This window comes from Podarcis pityusensis, assembly GCF_964106645.2.
Source record: "Podarcis pityusensis genome assembly, chromosome: 15".
Taxonomy (NCBI): Eukaryota; Metazoa; Chordata; class Lepidosauria; order Squamata; family Lacertidae; genus Podarcis; species Podarcis pityusensis.
Genome location: NC_138040.1, coordinates 41,244,700 through 41,259,153, shown reverse-complemented (window position 1 = coordinate 41,259,153; position 14,454 = coordinate 41,244,700). Strand labels below are relative to the sequence as shown.

The window sequence follows — 14,454 nt, the reverse complement described above, 5'->3', positions numbered from 1 at the left end:
TTCAGCATCAGTGGAAGAAAGGTTTATTTAAAAATAAAAACTATGAACAAGCTTTAACTAGCTGGAATTGTCTTCCCTTGTGCAATCAGTATGTTTTATTGGTCATGGTTTCGGTACTCTTAACGCTGCTCACTGCGACCACTGTAATGTATTTCAGATAAAACAATAAAACTATGGAAAATCAGTGAACGGGATAAAAGACCAGAGGGCTATAACTTGAAAGAAGAAGATGGGCGGTATAGGGACCCTACTACAGTCACAACATTACGGGTGAGTAACACTTTCATTTGTCACGTGTGGCAAGCACTTAATGTCAAGGGTGCAACGTGCATAGTCTTGATTTCCCCACAGTGGCTCACAGTTTTAAAACAGGCTTCAGATCAGATGCTGGCTAACTGTGGTTTGGCATGATGTCCAAATCAACAGATAATCACTACAGCTATTTCTCAATCTCCGAAGGCCCAGTGCCATGTTGAGCAGATCAAAACAACCGCTGCCACTCCTATGAGCCCTGATCTTCCCATGCCAAGAGATGTTGGCTTTCTGCCTCTCATGCTGATAGCATTTGGTGGTGCACTTCCCTGTTAGAGTAAGTGAGAAAGAGCCATTCATTTCCAAAAACTGTGAGAAGATTCTTGAAGATTCTTGAAGCATTGAGGTGCAAGATTGTTCAGTCTACCTCAGCTATAAATAGATGTGGAGCATCTAGCTGTGGACTTGCGTGATTCCTACAGGGGAGAGACTGCTGAGCTGTGTGCAGGCAGCATGTAGGATTGAAGTGTGCCTTACTATCTGTGTGGTAGTAAAGTTGTAAATAGTCTTCTACCAACAAGATTGATACTGCCTTTCAAGTAAACAATGCTTGACTGAGCTTTACTGCTTCCATGAGTGTTTAATTGCCATTGGCCATGTACAACTTGATCCTTTCAGCACTTAAGCTGTGCCATCGTCACTCTCCTGTGCAAGGGATCTAGCATACATGCAAGGAATTGATGCTGGACCACCCTCAAGATTTACGGTTGGAGATCGTAAAATCTTCTTCATTCCCCAATGATACAGTGGAAGGGAAACACAGGGGAGGTCAGCTCCAGGGCACTTTTTGCATAACAGGAGTGAATGTGACATCTGATGAAGCACTGGGTGAACTGATGGGTCCTCCTTGCTCTGGCAAGTGAACAAGGTGATATCGTGTTTTCTTATTGTTTGTGATAGATTAGCATAGAGGAAGTCAACTAATCAAACAGAGAGGCTGGACACTTTCTTCCTTTTCTTTGGTGGGGTTCATACTCCATGCTTGCATTTTAAATGGTAATACTTTCTTGCATAATCATTTGCCAGATCTCTTCTACAAGCTGAATTTATTTTAGAAACATCTATTCCATCACTGTCAACTGATCCTAGAAAATTGGGTATTGTACTGTGCACTGTTGTTGTTTTGTGGGGTGGATATATATGTGCATATCTAACTCATCATAGCCGCCTGCATTTTTTAGCTCTTCGTGGAGGGACAGGGCATTGGGGTCTGTAATGATGTGTTCCTGCGCTTCAGAATTTGCCACTACTTCACCGCTGCTGAAGATGTCTCTGTTCCCTTGTACTTTGCAGGTGCCAGTATTCAGGCCCATGGATCTCATGGTGGAAGCCAGTCCACGAAGAATATTTGCCAATGCACATACATACCACATTAACTCTATCTCCATCAATAGTGATTATGAAACATACCTGTCTGCTGATGACCTACGGATTAACTTGTGGCACCTGGAAATTACAGACAGAAGTTTTAGTATCTTTTCCTCCAAAATGTATTTATATTGAATTTATATTCAGTTCGTTGGAAGATCATTTGATTTATCTTAGAGTAGTATTGCCTTCCTTCCTTCCTTCCTTTTCTGCTGTGAAAAAGATGAATTCCATGTCAGGGAACATTAGGACCATATAAAAAACAAAACTGCCAGTATTATATAAATCTGTGGTACAACCCGGCTTAGAGCATTCTGCACAGTTGACTGGACGAAAAGAATATTGTGGAACTGGAAAAGTGTGAAATTGGGCAAAGAAAATGACATAGGCTGCTGGAGCAACTCTCTTACGAGGCAAGGTTCTATTTATTGGGGAGGGGAGCATGGGGAAATGTGATGGAAATTTACAAAATGTATGTATGGTTTGGATAACATAGGTAGAAAGGTTTTTCTCCCCCATAGTACTGGGATCTAAAGAGCAGCATTCTCCAGAAATCTCTTTCCCCTGATGGTTGGTTACAGTGCAGAAAGGGGGCTGTGAAACTTGCTAAAAGGAGAGTCCTTAACATAATAAATCTCTAGATATTGTAGATATTAAGCCTGCCAACATGGAAGAGCTGACAGAGGTGATAACGGCAGCAGAATTCCACCCAAACAGCTGTAACACATTTGTATACAGCAGTAGCAAAGGAACAATCCGTCTTTGTGACATGAGGGCATCTGCACTCTGCGACAGGCATTCAAAATGTAAGTAGTTTCTTTCAGGACTAATCAACTTCTTGTTGCTGTTTTTTCTCTCTTTCGAGAAAATCACGAGTCAAGCAAGAAAATGTCGAGGGTGTTTAAGCTTGCCAACCCCAAGGGGTGCCATAACCCTGTAGAAACAGTACAGTTAAAAACATCATTGCTTCTATCCACTGCCACTCAGCAGAGCAGAGCAACACACAAGCCATAATAATGAGACTATGGTAGAGGTGAACAGCTGGTCTGTACTGTTCCTCCAAGTCCATTCAAGGCAGTAGAAGTTCATTCAAGGCCTAGAAAGATGTAGATCAGTTTCAGAACTTGGCACTTTGAGGATTTCAGATTCCACGTTGCTGTTTTGAAAACAAGCTTCTGTCCATCAGTGGCTGCAGAGATGGTCTGGAAAGTTTGTGGGCAGTGCTTGTTGAGATCTTAATAGCCAGACTTGGAGTGGGTGAATTATTTCCAGTGGCTGACAATTAGGCTTCAGATTGCTCCATACTTCCCTCCATGTTTATTAGCAAATTGCTTTCATTTTTTTAAAAAAGGTATTCTATAAAGTTCGGTTTGCATGGTCTTTGCAAAAGTTGAATGACCATCTGTCATGGATGCTTGAGTTGAGATTCCTGTGTTTGTAGGCAGTTGGACTAGATGGCCCTCAGGGTCACCTACAACTCTACAATTCTATGATCCTACATAGGCTGGTAGATTTGGATATTTTTGGCACAAAACATAGTTTGCCTGGCTGGAGACCTTGAACCGCTTACACCTCTCCTGGGAAATGTATGCATCTGTATAAGGAGGTCTGTCTCACTTTGTGAGGATTCTGGTTTAAAATAACAACATTGCCTCAGGGTTTGTTTGTTTTTCAATCAGGCAACTAATGTGTAATATTTCTCTTCACATCCATTTGGGATCCCCAGTAGTGATATTACTCCTTTTTTGCTTCAATGTGCATGAGAAACGAATGTTTATCTTCATGAAATGTGATGATAGAACCACTGTACTTGTCTTCTGCTTGCAGTGTTTGAAGAGCCAGAAGACCCTAGCAACCGATCGTTTTTCTCCGAAATCATCTCCTCCATATCTGATGTCAAATTCAGCCATAGTGGTCGGTATATGATGACTAGGGATTATCTGTCCGTGAAAATTTGGGATTTAAATATGGAAAATAGACCTGTGGAAACATACCAGGTATGCTATGAAGATAATGGGTCTCAGATTTGACTTCGGAAATCACAGTGTACCTGCCTAAATAATACGTATGTCCTTGAATCTGCATGGATGAGACCTTTTTTAATATATATATTTCACTGATTTTTCTTAAGAACAATTTAATTGAACAAAGTAAGATAAAAATAAAAAGTGGAAAATAAAATATGTACTATATCAATTTTAATGATTAAAATTCCATATTTGGCTTCATAATAGATACTGATGTTTTTAAAAACTCAAAATATTGAACAATTCATTTATTGTCGTCATGCCCAACCACTGTGTCTCCTCCTCCTTAGGTACATGAATACCTCAGAAGTAAACTTTGTTCACTTTATGAAAATGACTGCATTTTTGACAAGTTTGAGTGCTGCTGGAACGGATCAGACAGGCAAGTCTCGACTTATTTTGTTTTCTTTTATTTCTGAGCACTTGAATGCAAGCCGGTGATTTGAAGTACTGTTTCCTTAGTTGAGCAATACCTGAATGAAATGTGCTTCCCTCTCCTCCCTTATCTCAGGCTCACATTTTTGCCTTAAACCAGATGTTTAGGAGACTATTTTGGGGGCAGGGAGAGTACAAATAGTGAGGTGAAAAGAACTTCTTGTTGACTTGTCATTTTCGTTCATTCAGCTGTCATAGTTTTACTGTTCTCGTCTCCTGCCATGTGGCTTTGTCTCAGGATGCTTTGTGGATTCCAGATGAACTGTATTAACAATCCCCCAACCTCCCGCTTCAAGGGAGCCTTGTGCAAATGCATGCCATTAAATATTTTTTTACCATGTAATCCCCCTGTAAAACTGTGTGTGTGTGTGTGTGTGTGTGTTTCCATTAAATATTTTTTTACCATGTAATCCCCCTGTAAAACTCTCTCTCTCTCTCTCTCTCTCTCTGTGTGTGTGTGTTTCCAAGCCATTCACAAATTTATTTTTCAGTTTTTCAATTTTTGTTGTTGTTGTTTAGTCGTTCAGTCGTGTCCGCCTCTTCGTGACCCCATGGACCAGAGCACGCCAGGCACTCCTGTCTTCCACTGCCTCCCGCAGTTTGGTCAGACTCATGTTTGTAGCTTCGAGAACACTGTCCAACCATCTCGTCTTCTGTCGTCCCCTTCTCCATGTGCCCTCCATCTTTCCCAACATCAAGGTCTTTTCCAGGCAGTCTTCTCTTCTCATGAAGTGGCCAAAGTATTGGAGCCTCATCTTCACGATCTGTCCTTCCAGTGAGCACTCAGGGCTGATTTCCTTCAGAATGGAGAGGTTTGATCTTCTTGCAGTCCATGGGACTCTCAAGAGTCTCCTCCAGCACCAGAATTCAAAAGCATCAATTCTTCGGCGATCAGCCTTCTTTATGGTCCAGCTCTCACTTCCATACATCACTACTGGGAAAACCATAGCTTTAACTATACAGACCTTTGTTGGCAAGGTGATGTCTCTGCTTTTTAAGATGCTGTCTAGGTTTATCATCGCTTTTCTCCCAAGAAGCAGGCGTCTTTTAATTTTGTGACTGCTGTCACCATCTGCAGTGATCATGGAGCCCAAGAAAGGAAAATCTCTCACTGCCTCCATTTCTTCCCCTTCTATTTGCCAGGAGGTGATTGGACCAGTGGCCATGATCTTTGTTTTTTTGATGTTGAGCTTCAGACCATATTTTGCGCTCTCCTCTTTCACTCTCATTAAAAGGTTCTTTAATTCCTCTTCACTTTCTGCCATCAAGGTTGTGTCATCTGCATATCTGAGGTTGTTGGTATTTCTTCCAGCAATCTTAATTCCGGCTAGGGATTCATCCAGCCCAGCCTTTTGCATGATGAATTCTGCATATAAGTTAAATAAGCAGGGAGACAATATACAGCCTTGCCGTACTCCTTTCCCAATTTTGAACCAATCAGTTGTTCCATATCCAGTTCTAACTGTAGCTTCTTGTCCCACATAGAGATTTCTCAGGAAACAGATGAGGTGATCAGGCACTCCTATTTCTTTTAAGAACTTGCCATAGTTTGTTGTGGTCGACACAGTCAAAGGCTTTTGCATAGTCAATGAAGCAGAAACTCTCCCTCTTTTGTGGATCCTTATATCAGAATCCCGCCTTCCCCATCTCCTTTATAATTCCAAGTTTTCATAAATCCTTAATATTCCTTAGTTCAAAATTTTAACTAGAAGTTATAAATCAATCCTGCTAATGAATTTGTTTACAATAATTTTTGGAAATTAATTTACTTTTAATGTCTAACAACTCTTTTTCAAATTGGGAGGTTTCAGTCGAAAAACCATTTTAAAATTCAATTTAAATACTTCATTAAAATGATATTACTGCAGCCAATCGATTAACCTCTTATATCTTCAGATCTCCTTAATTTTATCTCTTGATATGCTTCCATATCGCCCAATGGTTTCTCATTTCTTATTTTCACATATACAGTGGTACCTCGGGTTACATACGCTTCAGGTTACAGACCCCGCTAACCCAGAAATAGTGCCTCGGGTTAAGAACTTTGCTTCAGGATGAGAACAGAAATTGTGCTTCGGAGGCGTGGCGGCAGCAGGAGGCCCCATTAGCTAAAGTGGTGCTTCAGGTTAAGAACAGTTTCAGGTTAAGAACGGACCTCCAGAACAAATTAAGTACTTAACCCGAGGTACCACTGCATTGCCTCTATTAGAGAGAACCACCACAATGTTTTTTGTTCTTTTTTTTGTATTTATTACATACTTTGTACACCGTCTTCCTTATAACATGATTCAAAAAGCCCTTATGGGCTTTAACCTTGTCATACCACAAATATGCATGTCAACAAAACCTATTATCATGTCCTTATAGATCCAAAAATAAGTATTTTCTAATGATATCCATTCTTTTAACTAGCAAAGATAGGATGCCTCATAATATGCTCTCAGATTTGGCAGGGAGAATCCACCTCTCTCTTTAGAATCGTATCAACAATTTGTATTTTATTCTTGATTTCTTTCCCTGCCAGAGAAATCTAGTAATAGCCTTTTGCCATTGTATAAAACATCCTGTATTGCTGATCGTTAGCACTGTTTGAAGTAGAAAGAACATTTTTGGTAGCAGATTAATTTTTATCACTGATATCCTCCCCAATAAGGACAGATTCATTCTTCCCCACATCTCTAATTTTTTCTTAATTTCCCCCCGAACTTTAACATAATTGTCTTTTAAAATACTTATATTATTTGCTATCAGCCACACTCCTAGATATTAAATTTCTTTTCAAATATTAGTCCAGTCGACTGTAGATCGTTCTTCATTTGATCATTCACATTTTTAACCAAAATTTTCAGCTTGCTTTTGTTTTAAACCTTCTACTTCTCCAAATTCATTGATTTCTTCTAAAGCCTTTGGTATACTAACCAATGGCTCCTCTACTGATAATGCCACATCAATGGCAAATACCTTCAGCTTATATGCTCTCTGACCCACTGTTACCCATTTAATTGATACATCAGATCTTATTCTTCCAGCTAAGACTTCTAAAGCCAATATAAACAACAACAGTGACAGAGCACCTGTCTTGTCCCTTTTGTTACTTTACATTTTTCTGTTAGCTCATTATTTGCTATCAGCATTGCATATTGATTTGAATATATTCCTTTCCAAAAGGTCTCTCTGAAATTAATCATTTCCATCATTTTCTTCATAAAAGTCCACAAAATATTATCAAAGACCTTTTCTGCATCTTTAAACATCAATGCTGCTTGCTTCCAATTTCTTACCTCCAAGTATTCTATCAGTTATATTCCTTACATTATCTTTCATCTGTCAACTAGGCAAAAACCTGGTCTGATCTTGGTGAATTATGTCTTTTAGTACCATTTTTATCTGGTTTGCCAATATAGCTGCAAACAGCTTACAGTCATCATTTAATAGAGAAATTAGCCTATAGTTTGTTACTAACAATAAGTCTGTTTCTTGTTTAAGAATGAGTGCAATACAGTGGTGCCTCGCAAGACGAAAAGAATCCGTTCCGCGAGTCTCTTCGTCTTGCGGGTTTTTTCGTCTTGCGAAGCAAGCCCATTAGCGGTTTAGTGGATTAGTGCTACAGTATTAGCGGCTTAGCGGCCTTAGCGGATCAGCTGATAAGCGGCTTAGCGATCAGCTGTTAAGCGGCTTAAGGATCAGCTGATAAGCGGCTTAACGATCAGCTGATAAGCGGCTTAGCGATCAGCTGTTAAGCGGCTTAGCCGATCAGCTGATAAGCGGTTTAGCGGCTTGGGAAAAAGGGGGGGGGAAGGGAAAAAACCCCGCAGGAACTCACAAGACATTTTCGTCTTGCGAAGCAAGCACATAGGAAATTCATTTTGCGAAGCACCTCCAAAACGGAAAACCCTTTCGTCTAGCGGGTTTTCCGTCTTGCGAGGCATTCATCTTGCGGGGCACCACTGTATAAGAATTTCTCCAAGAGTCTTCCCTGTTTTTAGTATCTTATTCATTACATCTTTCAATGGCTGGACAATGTTATCTTATAATTTCTTATAAAACTTTGCTGACAGTTCATCTGGTCCTGGTGTTTTGCCCATTTTGGCTTGATTAATTGCCTGCTGTAGTTCCATCATCATTATGGGTGCATCGTTATGTGTGCCATTAATTTTTCAGGCTTAAAAGCAGCCTTGCCTGTGGACAGTTTGGTGCTTGGCCTCCTTTTCTCATTTCAGGGCCATAACTGCTAGGTCAGATTATTTATCCCTCCAGCCTGGTATTGTAGGAAGTCTTCCTCCCCACCTGCTACCTGAGGCTTTTTCTTTACAATGGTGATGCTGGGGGTTGAACCTGGAACCTTCAGCATACAAGCCATGTGCTCTCAGTGAGCTGTGGTCCCTCCTCTACAGAGAAAAGCTGCATTAAAAGCTAATGTGCACGAGCAGTTATTTAAAAGTGCGGTGCATCTTTATTCCACTTACTGCTTTCTTCTCCAAACTTGCCTCCTACAGCCTGAATAATAAGAATGTCCCTGTCAGTTCAATTGCTGGAGGCCAACAGGGAACAATATTTAATTTTCATACTCCATATGGATGGATATTTTTCTTTAAAGAAATACATTTAAATAAAGAATTTAAATATAAAGAAAGGGGTGATGATGCAGTTCTTCCTGGACAATGCAGTCCAGAGTGCCTGATTAATTAAAATGTAAAGCATCCTTCCTGAAAGTTGAAACATTGCGTAGGAGAATGATAGGCTATCTTCCTGCATACTGGAGGCTTCTCCACCTACACCTTGAAGAGCTGCAATCTAATTCAATGTCTGATCAGACTACAGGTTTATTAGTCTAGCTCTACTACACAGGAGTGATGTGACCCTTTTCTGGCTCTTAGGAGTGTGAAAGTCAGGCATACCTAAGAGGCACACAATTGTAATTATATCATAATTATTTTCTTAGCAACTGCGTCATAATTTTGTCATGATTAGAGGGCTTGTCACTATTCCCAGTATAGCACGAACTGCTTCCTGGAAATAAAATATGAAGTCAGTCATAGGAATGGCAAGTCTGTAAGAGACTGTGGGCATAGTAGTTAAGAGTGTCAAATTTTCACTAGGACGTGAAGCTCCCTGGGTTACCTTGCGCAAGTCGCCATCTCACAGGCTGTCCTACGCCATAAAGTTGTTGGCAAAATGAAGAGGAACCACATTTGCTGCCCTGATTGCCTGGGATTTAAAATGCCCTAAACAAATTAACAGATTTCTTTTTTCTTTTTGGAATAAATTTGTATTAGTTTTCATTTACACTCCAATAATAGCCTGTTATAACAATACCAATTTATAATACAATTATTAATACCAATCATTCAAGTACCAAATTATATAATTTAGTTAAAGTGCCCCCTCCCCACATGCTAGATTTTATCATTTATTTCCTTTATTTCTGCGTTCCAAAATCTTACTAGTTTAAATTATATTCCGGTCATAATAATAATCCCTTATACAACAACTGCAATATTAATAACTTCTATCCATTTGATACATTAAATGATTTATAAAACTTCAAGTGAGGAACTCACACTAGATCCTTGTTCTTCCTGTGTGTGGCAATTATTCTGTCTGTGGTGTTTCGTCCTGTCCTTGTAAGATGTTATGTCTTTCTTTCCCCCAATTATTGCTATTATCCGCCATGCCTTGGGCAGAGCAGGTATCCCATTGTTATTCCAGAAATATCTCCATCGCTTCGTCTCGTGCTTCATTGTTTTGCACCAAGAACTTTAACAACAGCTGTGAAGGTCTCTCTGTCCCAGTAAATAAACTGTTGTCACCATTTCCCCCCTCAGCCTAGGAAAAAGAGTGGTCTGTCAGACTGCAGCTGACTCAGTAAAGAACCTTACCAGTTCCTTGGCAACTCACAGACTCCTTTCATCCTTCTTTCCAGCTGATTATCCTTCCAATTAAATTAAATTCCAAGTCCTCTTAGCATTATTCAGTTCACTTTGTATATAATAAAGGATGGGGAAGAGTCAGTTCTAAGTTTCCATCGTAAACCTTTTGCAAAATAGAGCTTCCCTCCCCTCCTTTTTTTTTTTTTTTTACACACACAGTTCCGTTTGATGTTATATGCCATATTTATAATCCAAGTTCTTCTTGTACAAATATAATTTGAACTAACATTCAGAGGAGGGTTGCCCAATCATAAATGTAGAGAATAAAATTTTAAATAAAGAAACTGTAGGCTCCCCCCCACCGTCTTTTTCACCGAATGAAGTCTTATCACAGATTCAAACCTTAAAGTCCTTGCAGTTGGTTTTTTCCACAGTTTGTGATCTCATCTCTTCCAGCACACGCCTGTACTTTAATCCAATTAAGTTCAAATTAAGAGGAGAACCTCTGCTTCTTAATGGCAGAATTGGAGGGTTTTTGCCAGGCTCAGTGTCTCCCTGCCCCCCTCATTCCATGCCGGAGCGAGAGCCAGGTTCTGAGACGAACTACAATTGAAGCTCGTTCCCCCCGACCCTGGGTGGAATTTGCAAGGATGATTTGCTCTCAACCATCCTTGTTTTTCCTTTACCTACGATCTCCCGCTGTCATAGGGGCTGCCTCCATTAAGGCAGAGTGGAACCAGAAGCCCAAATGAACAGATTCTTAACACAGTTTTCAAACTCCTCCAGATATTCTCAGTTCTTGGAGCTCTGAGAGAAGCCATTTCAGTGTTGCCATCTTGATTCTTTTGATAGTTGCAATGAGGTGGTGTTTGTTTGTTTGGTATTTTGGAATGGCTGCATTTTTGTATGTGGGGTTGAAGGACATTCACTGTTTCCCAGTAACGGCAGACTGCTACAGCAGGGATGGGCAGCCTGTGACCTTTCAGTTACTCCTAAACTACAGCTCCCATCATCCCAGACAACTGACAGTGCTGGCTGGGGCTGATGGTAATTCAAGTCCCACATCCTCTGGAGGGCAAAGTTCCCCATCTCCTTGGCAGGGATCATCACATTGCAGCCATGAATTTACCTGGCTCCTTTGGCTGAACTGCATTCACTGCAGGGTTTGATAAACAAGTTCTGACAATCCTTCTAAAAGCAAGCAGTAAAGGTAAAGGTACCCCTGCCCGTACGGGCCAGTCGTGTCCGACTCTAGGGTTGTGCGCTCATCTCACTTAAGAAGCCGGGGGCCAGCGCTGTCTGGAGACACTGCCGGGTCACGTGGCCAGCGTGACGAAGCTGCAGCTGGTGAGCCAGCACCAGCGCAGCACACGGAAACGCCGTTTACCTTCCCGCTATAAAGCGGTTCCTATTTATCTACTTGCACTTAAGGGTGCTTTCAAACTGCTAGGTAGGCAGGAGCTGGGACCGAAAGACGGGAGCTCACCCCGCCACGGGGATTCGAACCGCCGACCATGTGATCGGCAAGCCCTAGGCGCTGAGGTTTTACCCACAGCGCCACCTGCGTCCCTCAAAAGCAAGCAGTGCAGAGGTGTTACTGGGTACCTAGCAGTTTGAAAGCTGTTTAACAGAGCGGGCATCCCAGTTCCCTTTAATTTTATGTGCAAGGTGATTTAGTGTAAGAACTGTACATGTTGGTGTTCCAGTTTCTGTTTTGTATTGGTAAAACTGGAAATTTCTGTTCAAAAATCCATTTCCTAAAGCACACATGATTCAGTACCATGAAAATAGTTAATCATTAAACCGTTTGAGCACGGAGAAGGCTTAGTGTTAGAACATCTATCTTGCATGCAGAAGGTCCCGGGTTCAGTTTCTGCCACCTCCAGTGTTTCTCTAACTTCCCATCATCCCTAGCAGCCAGGACCAGTGGTCAGCGATGATGGGAGTTGTAGTTCAACAACAGTTGGGGACCGAAGTTAGAGACACACTGGTGCTGATCCTAGATAAGTATACTGAAATCGATCAGCATTGATACTTCGCTGGATCAGAATATGGCAGCTTCCTGTGCTCATGTATGAAGTGCCCATGCTGTTGAAATGCAATTGTATTTTTGATAGGATACTTTCCCCATGAATATTTATTCAGCTCCCTGAATAAAAAGAACTGCAGTAAAAGCTTCTATTAAGGAAACACACCTGGAAACTCTCTTTTGTCTTCTTCATCTTTCAGTGTGGTCATGACTGGCTCCTACAACAACTTCTTCAGAATGTTTGATAGGAACACAAAGCGGGATATCACTTTAGAAGCTTCTCGGGAAAACAATAAGCCCCGCACCGTCTTAAAGCCCCGCAAAGTCTGCGCCAGCGGCAAACGGAAGAAGGATGAGATCAGTGTTGACAGCCTAGACTTCAACAAGAAAATCCTCCACACGGCCTGGCATCCCAAGGAAAATATCATTGCCGTAGCCACTACAAACAACTTGTATATATTTCAAGACAAAGTGAATTAGAGCTAGTGTTCCTAGCAGAGGAGTCCACTTCCTGCATAGTTCAGATAGATGAATCTAGCATTTGTACCCGTAAACAATAGAGGGGAGAAAACAAGAGTGCGGGAGAGCAAGAGAGAGAGAGAGAAGTCCATTGTGGCACATCTTTCCCAGTATTTAAAAATGTGCCATATTTGACAACACACTCTTCTAGATAGCTATGTGGATGGTTTCTCTCTGTTGAGGAGTTCTCCATGTCTGCTAGCCATTTAGGTGAGGCTAGGGCACTTTTTAACACAACGACTACTTGCACCATCTTGCCTAATGGACTAGAGGTTGGACTATTATCAACATTTGGTTCCTCCAGTTTTTTATGCCTTCCATTGTGATGACGTCTGCCACAGGGAAAAGCCTTCAAGTCATGCTGTGGGATTTAATTGTGTAACCTCATTACTGTATTATTTGTGGCCCTTTTTTATTATTAAACAACAGCTCATTCTTGCTGTGGCTTGTAGCATTCCTCCTATGCCTCCTGGACTCCTTTCCCTTAAAAAAAACCCGTTCCCCTCCCCTCCGCCCCATGGTGGTGGTGCATAGAGAAAAAAAAGTGAAAAGCACATAAAATGGGTCAAAGGGGTCTGTGTTGCAAAGAATAAAAGGTTTTTAATAAACAATTGACTGTAATCACTCTTTGCCATTTCTGGCATAAAAAAAATAAAATCCTAAAAGGTGGGGGGGGGGGATTCTACTGAATAAAAGTGACAGAACGGTGAATCTGTTCTTTTTTCCCCTTTTTAATCTACCTCTTTATATATGAATTTCTTTTTTTATTATTAAAAATAACTTGACGCATGATAAAATGTTTTGGCATTGATTTTAACCAGTATTATTTTTCATTAGGAAATGGAGGAAGGGTTGTTCTTTTTATTCCTATATGAAAATGTTAAAATGTCACTTTAGTATTTAAGAGCAGTTTGCATTTTTTTTTTAAAAAAAACCAACCTCTTGGATTCTATTGAACAGTCATTCATTCATTCATTCATTCATTTCATATATTGGTAAATGCTTCCCTTTCCCCCTCTTTTCCTCTGTTAACAGAGCTCTTTGTCTGAATTGGGGAGGGGGGGTTGAACTTTTGTAGACTACAATTAAGGTTTTATGGGACTAACCTTTTTCTTATGTTAACCCCTTTGTCCTAATTTTATTGAATGCCTTGTTTAGGATCCAGACTCACATGACAGTGCTTTCTTTTATTTTCTTTTTTAAAAAGATGTCATTAAAATTTCTTGTTTTTTAAGCAGTACGTCGTGCAAATTTTAATATAAAGTGATTTAAATAGATTTTAAAAATTATACTGCATTCTTGAGTATCCCTATATTTTATGTATTTCTGTTGCTACTGGTAACTTGAATGGAAATGTAGTTTTACCTTATGAGTGTTCCTTTTTTCATTTGACTTTTCGAAACTCCTGCCATTAAAGACAAACTTGAAAAGTCACGGTGATCAGAAAATGCTTCAAGACCACAAATAAATGACAGTAGCTGTCTGCATGTCATTCAGAATCTATGGATTCTGTGTGGATATACACACAGGAAAAAATGCTATAAATAAGTCAGAAATTAAATTGTTAACAAAAGGGGGGGAAACCGCTATGCAAAAATCACATAATTCTTTTGCTCTCTGGCGCCACCTGGTGTTGCATGTTTATAATGCATTCAAAGTGTTTTTTGACTAATGTAGCTGAGTGCAAGGTGCTTATGCGCCACGTTTACTATGTGTGTGTTTAAGAACACATCTTAAACATTGTGCAAGCAGTGTGGTTTCTGTTGGGAATCCAAACCTTCAGGATTAATACATGTAAGATTGATGTGGAAACATCTTGGAATGAAAGGTTTGATTTTACTGGTACTGGTTTCAGGATAATTCCAGTACCCAAGTGCTACCCCTGGGAATCTCC

The 14,454-nt window shown here is 40.5% G+C and overlaps 1 protein-coding gene across 1 annotated transcript in view; it reads left to right on the top strand.

Annotated features, from left to right (window-relative positions):
* The window catches only part of PPP2R2A (protein phosphatase 2 regulatory subunit Balpha), a gene marked incomplete at its 5' end in the record, with an annotated part of 66,527 nt that extends 52,773 nt beyond the window's left edge, over positions 1 to 13,754 (top strand). Inside the window, 6 exon segments of the mRNA XM_080982684.1 lie at positions 158 to 270; positions 1,606 to 1,783; positions 2,322 to 2,486; positions 3,508 to 3,677; positions 3,998 to 4,089; positions 12,242 to 13,754. Coding sequence (XP_080838810.1) covers positions 158 to 270; positions 1,606 to 1,783; positions 2,322 to 2,486; positions 3,508 to 3,677; positions 3,998 to 4,089; positions 12,242 to 12,521 — 998 coding nt within the window. The 3' untranslated portion in view covers positions 12,522 to 13,754.
* Positions 13,755 to 14,454: the final 700 nt, after the last annotated feature.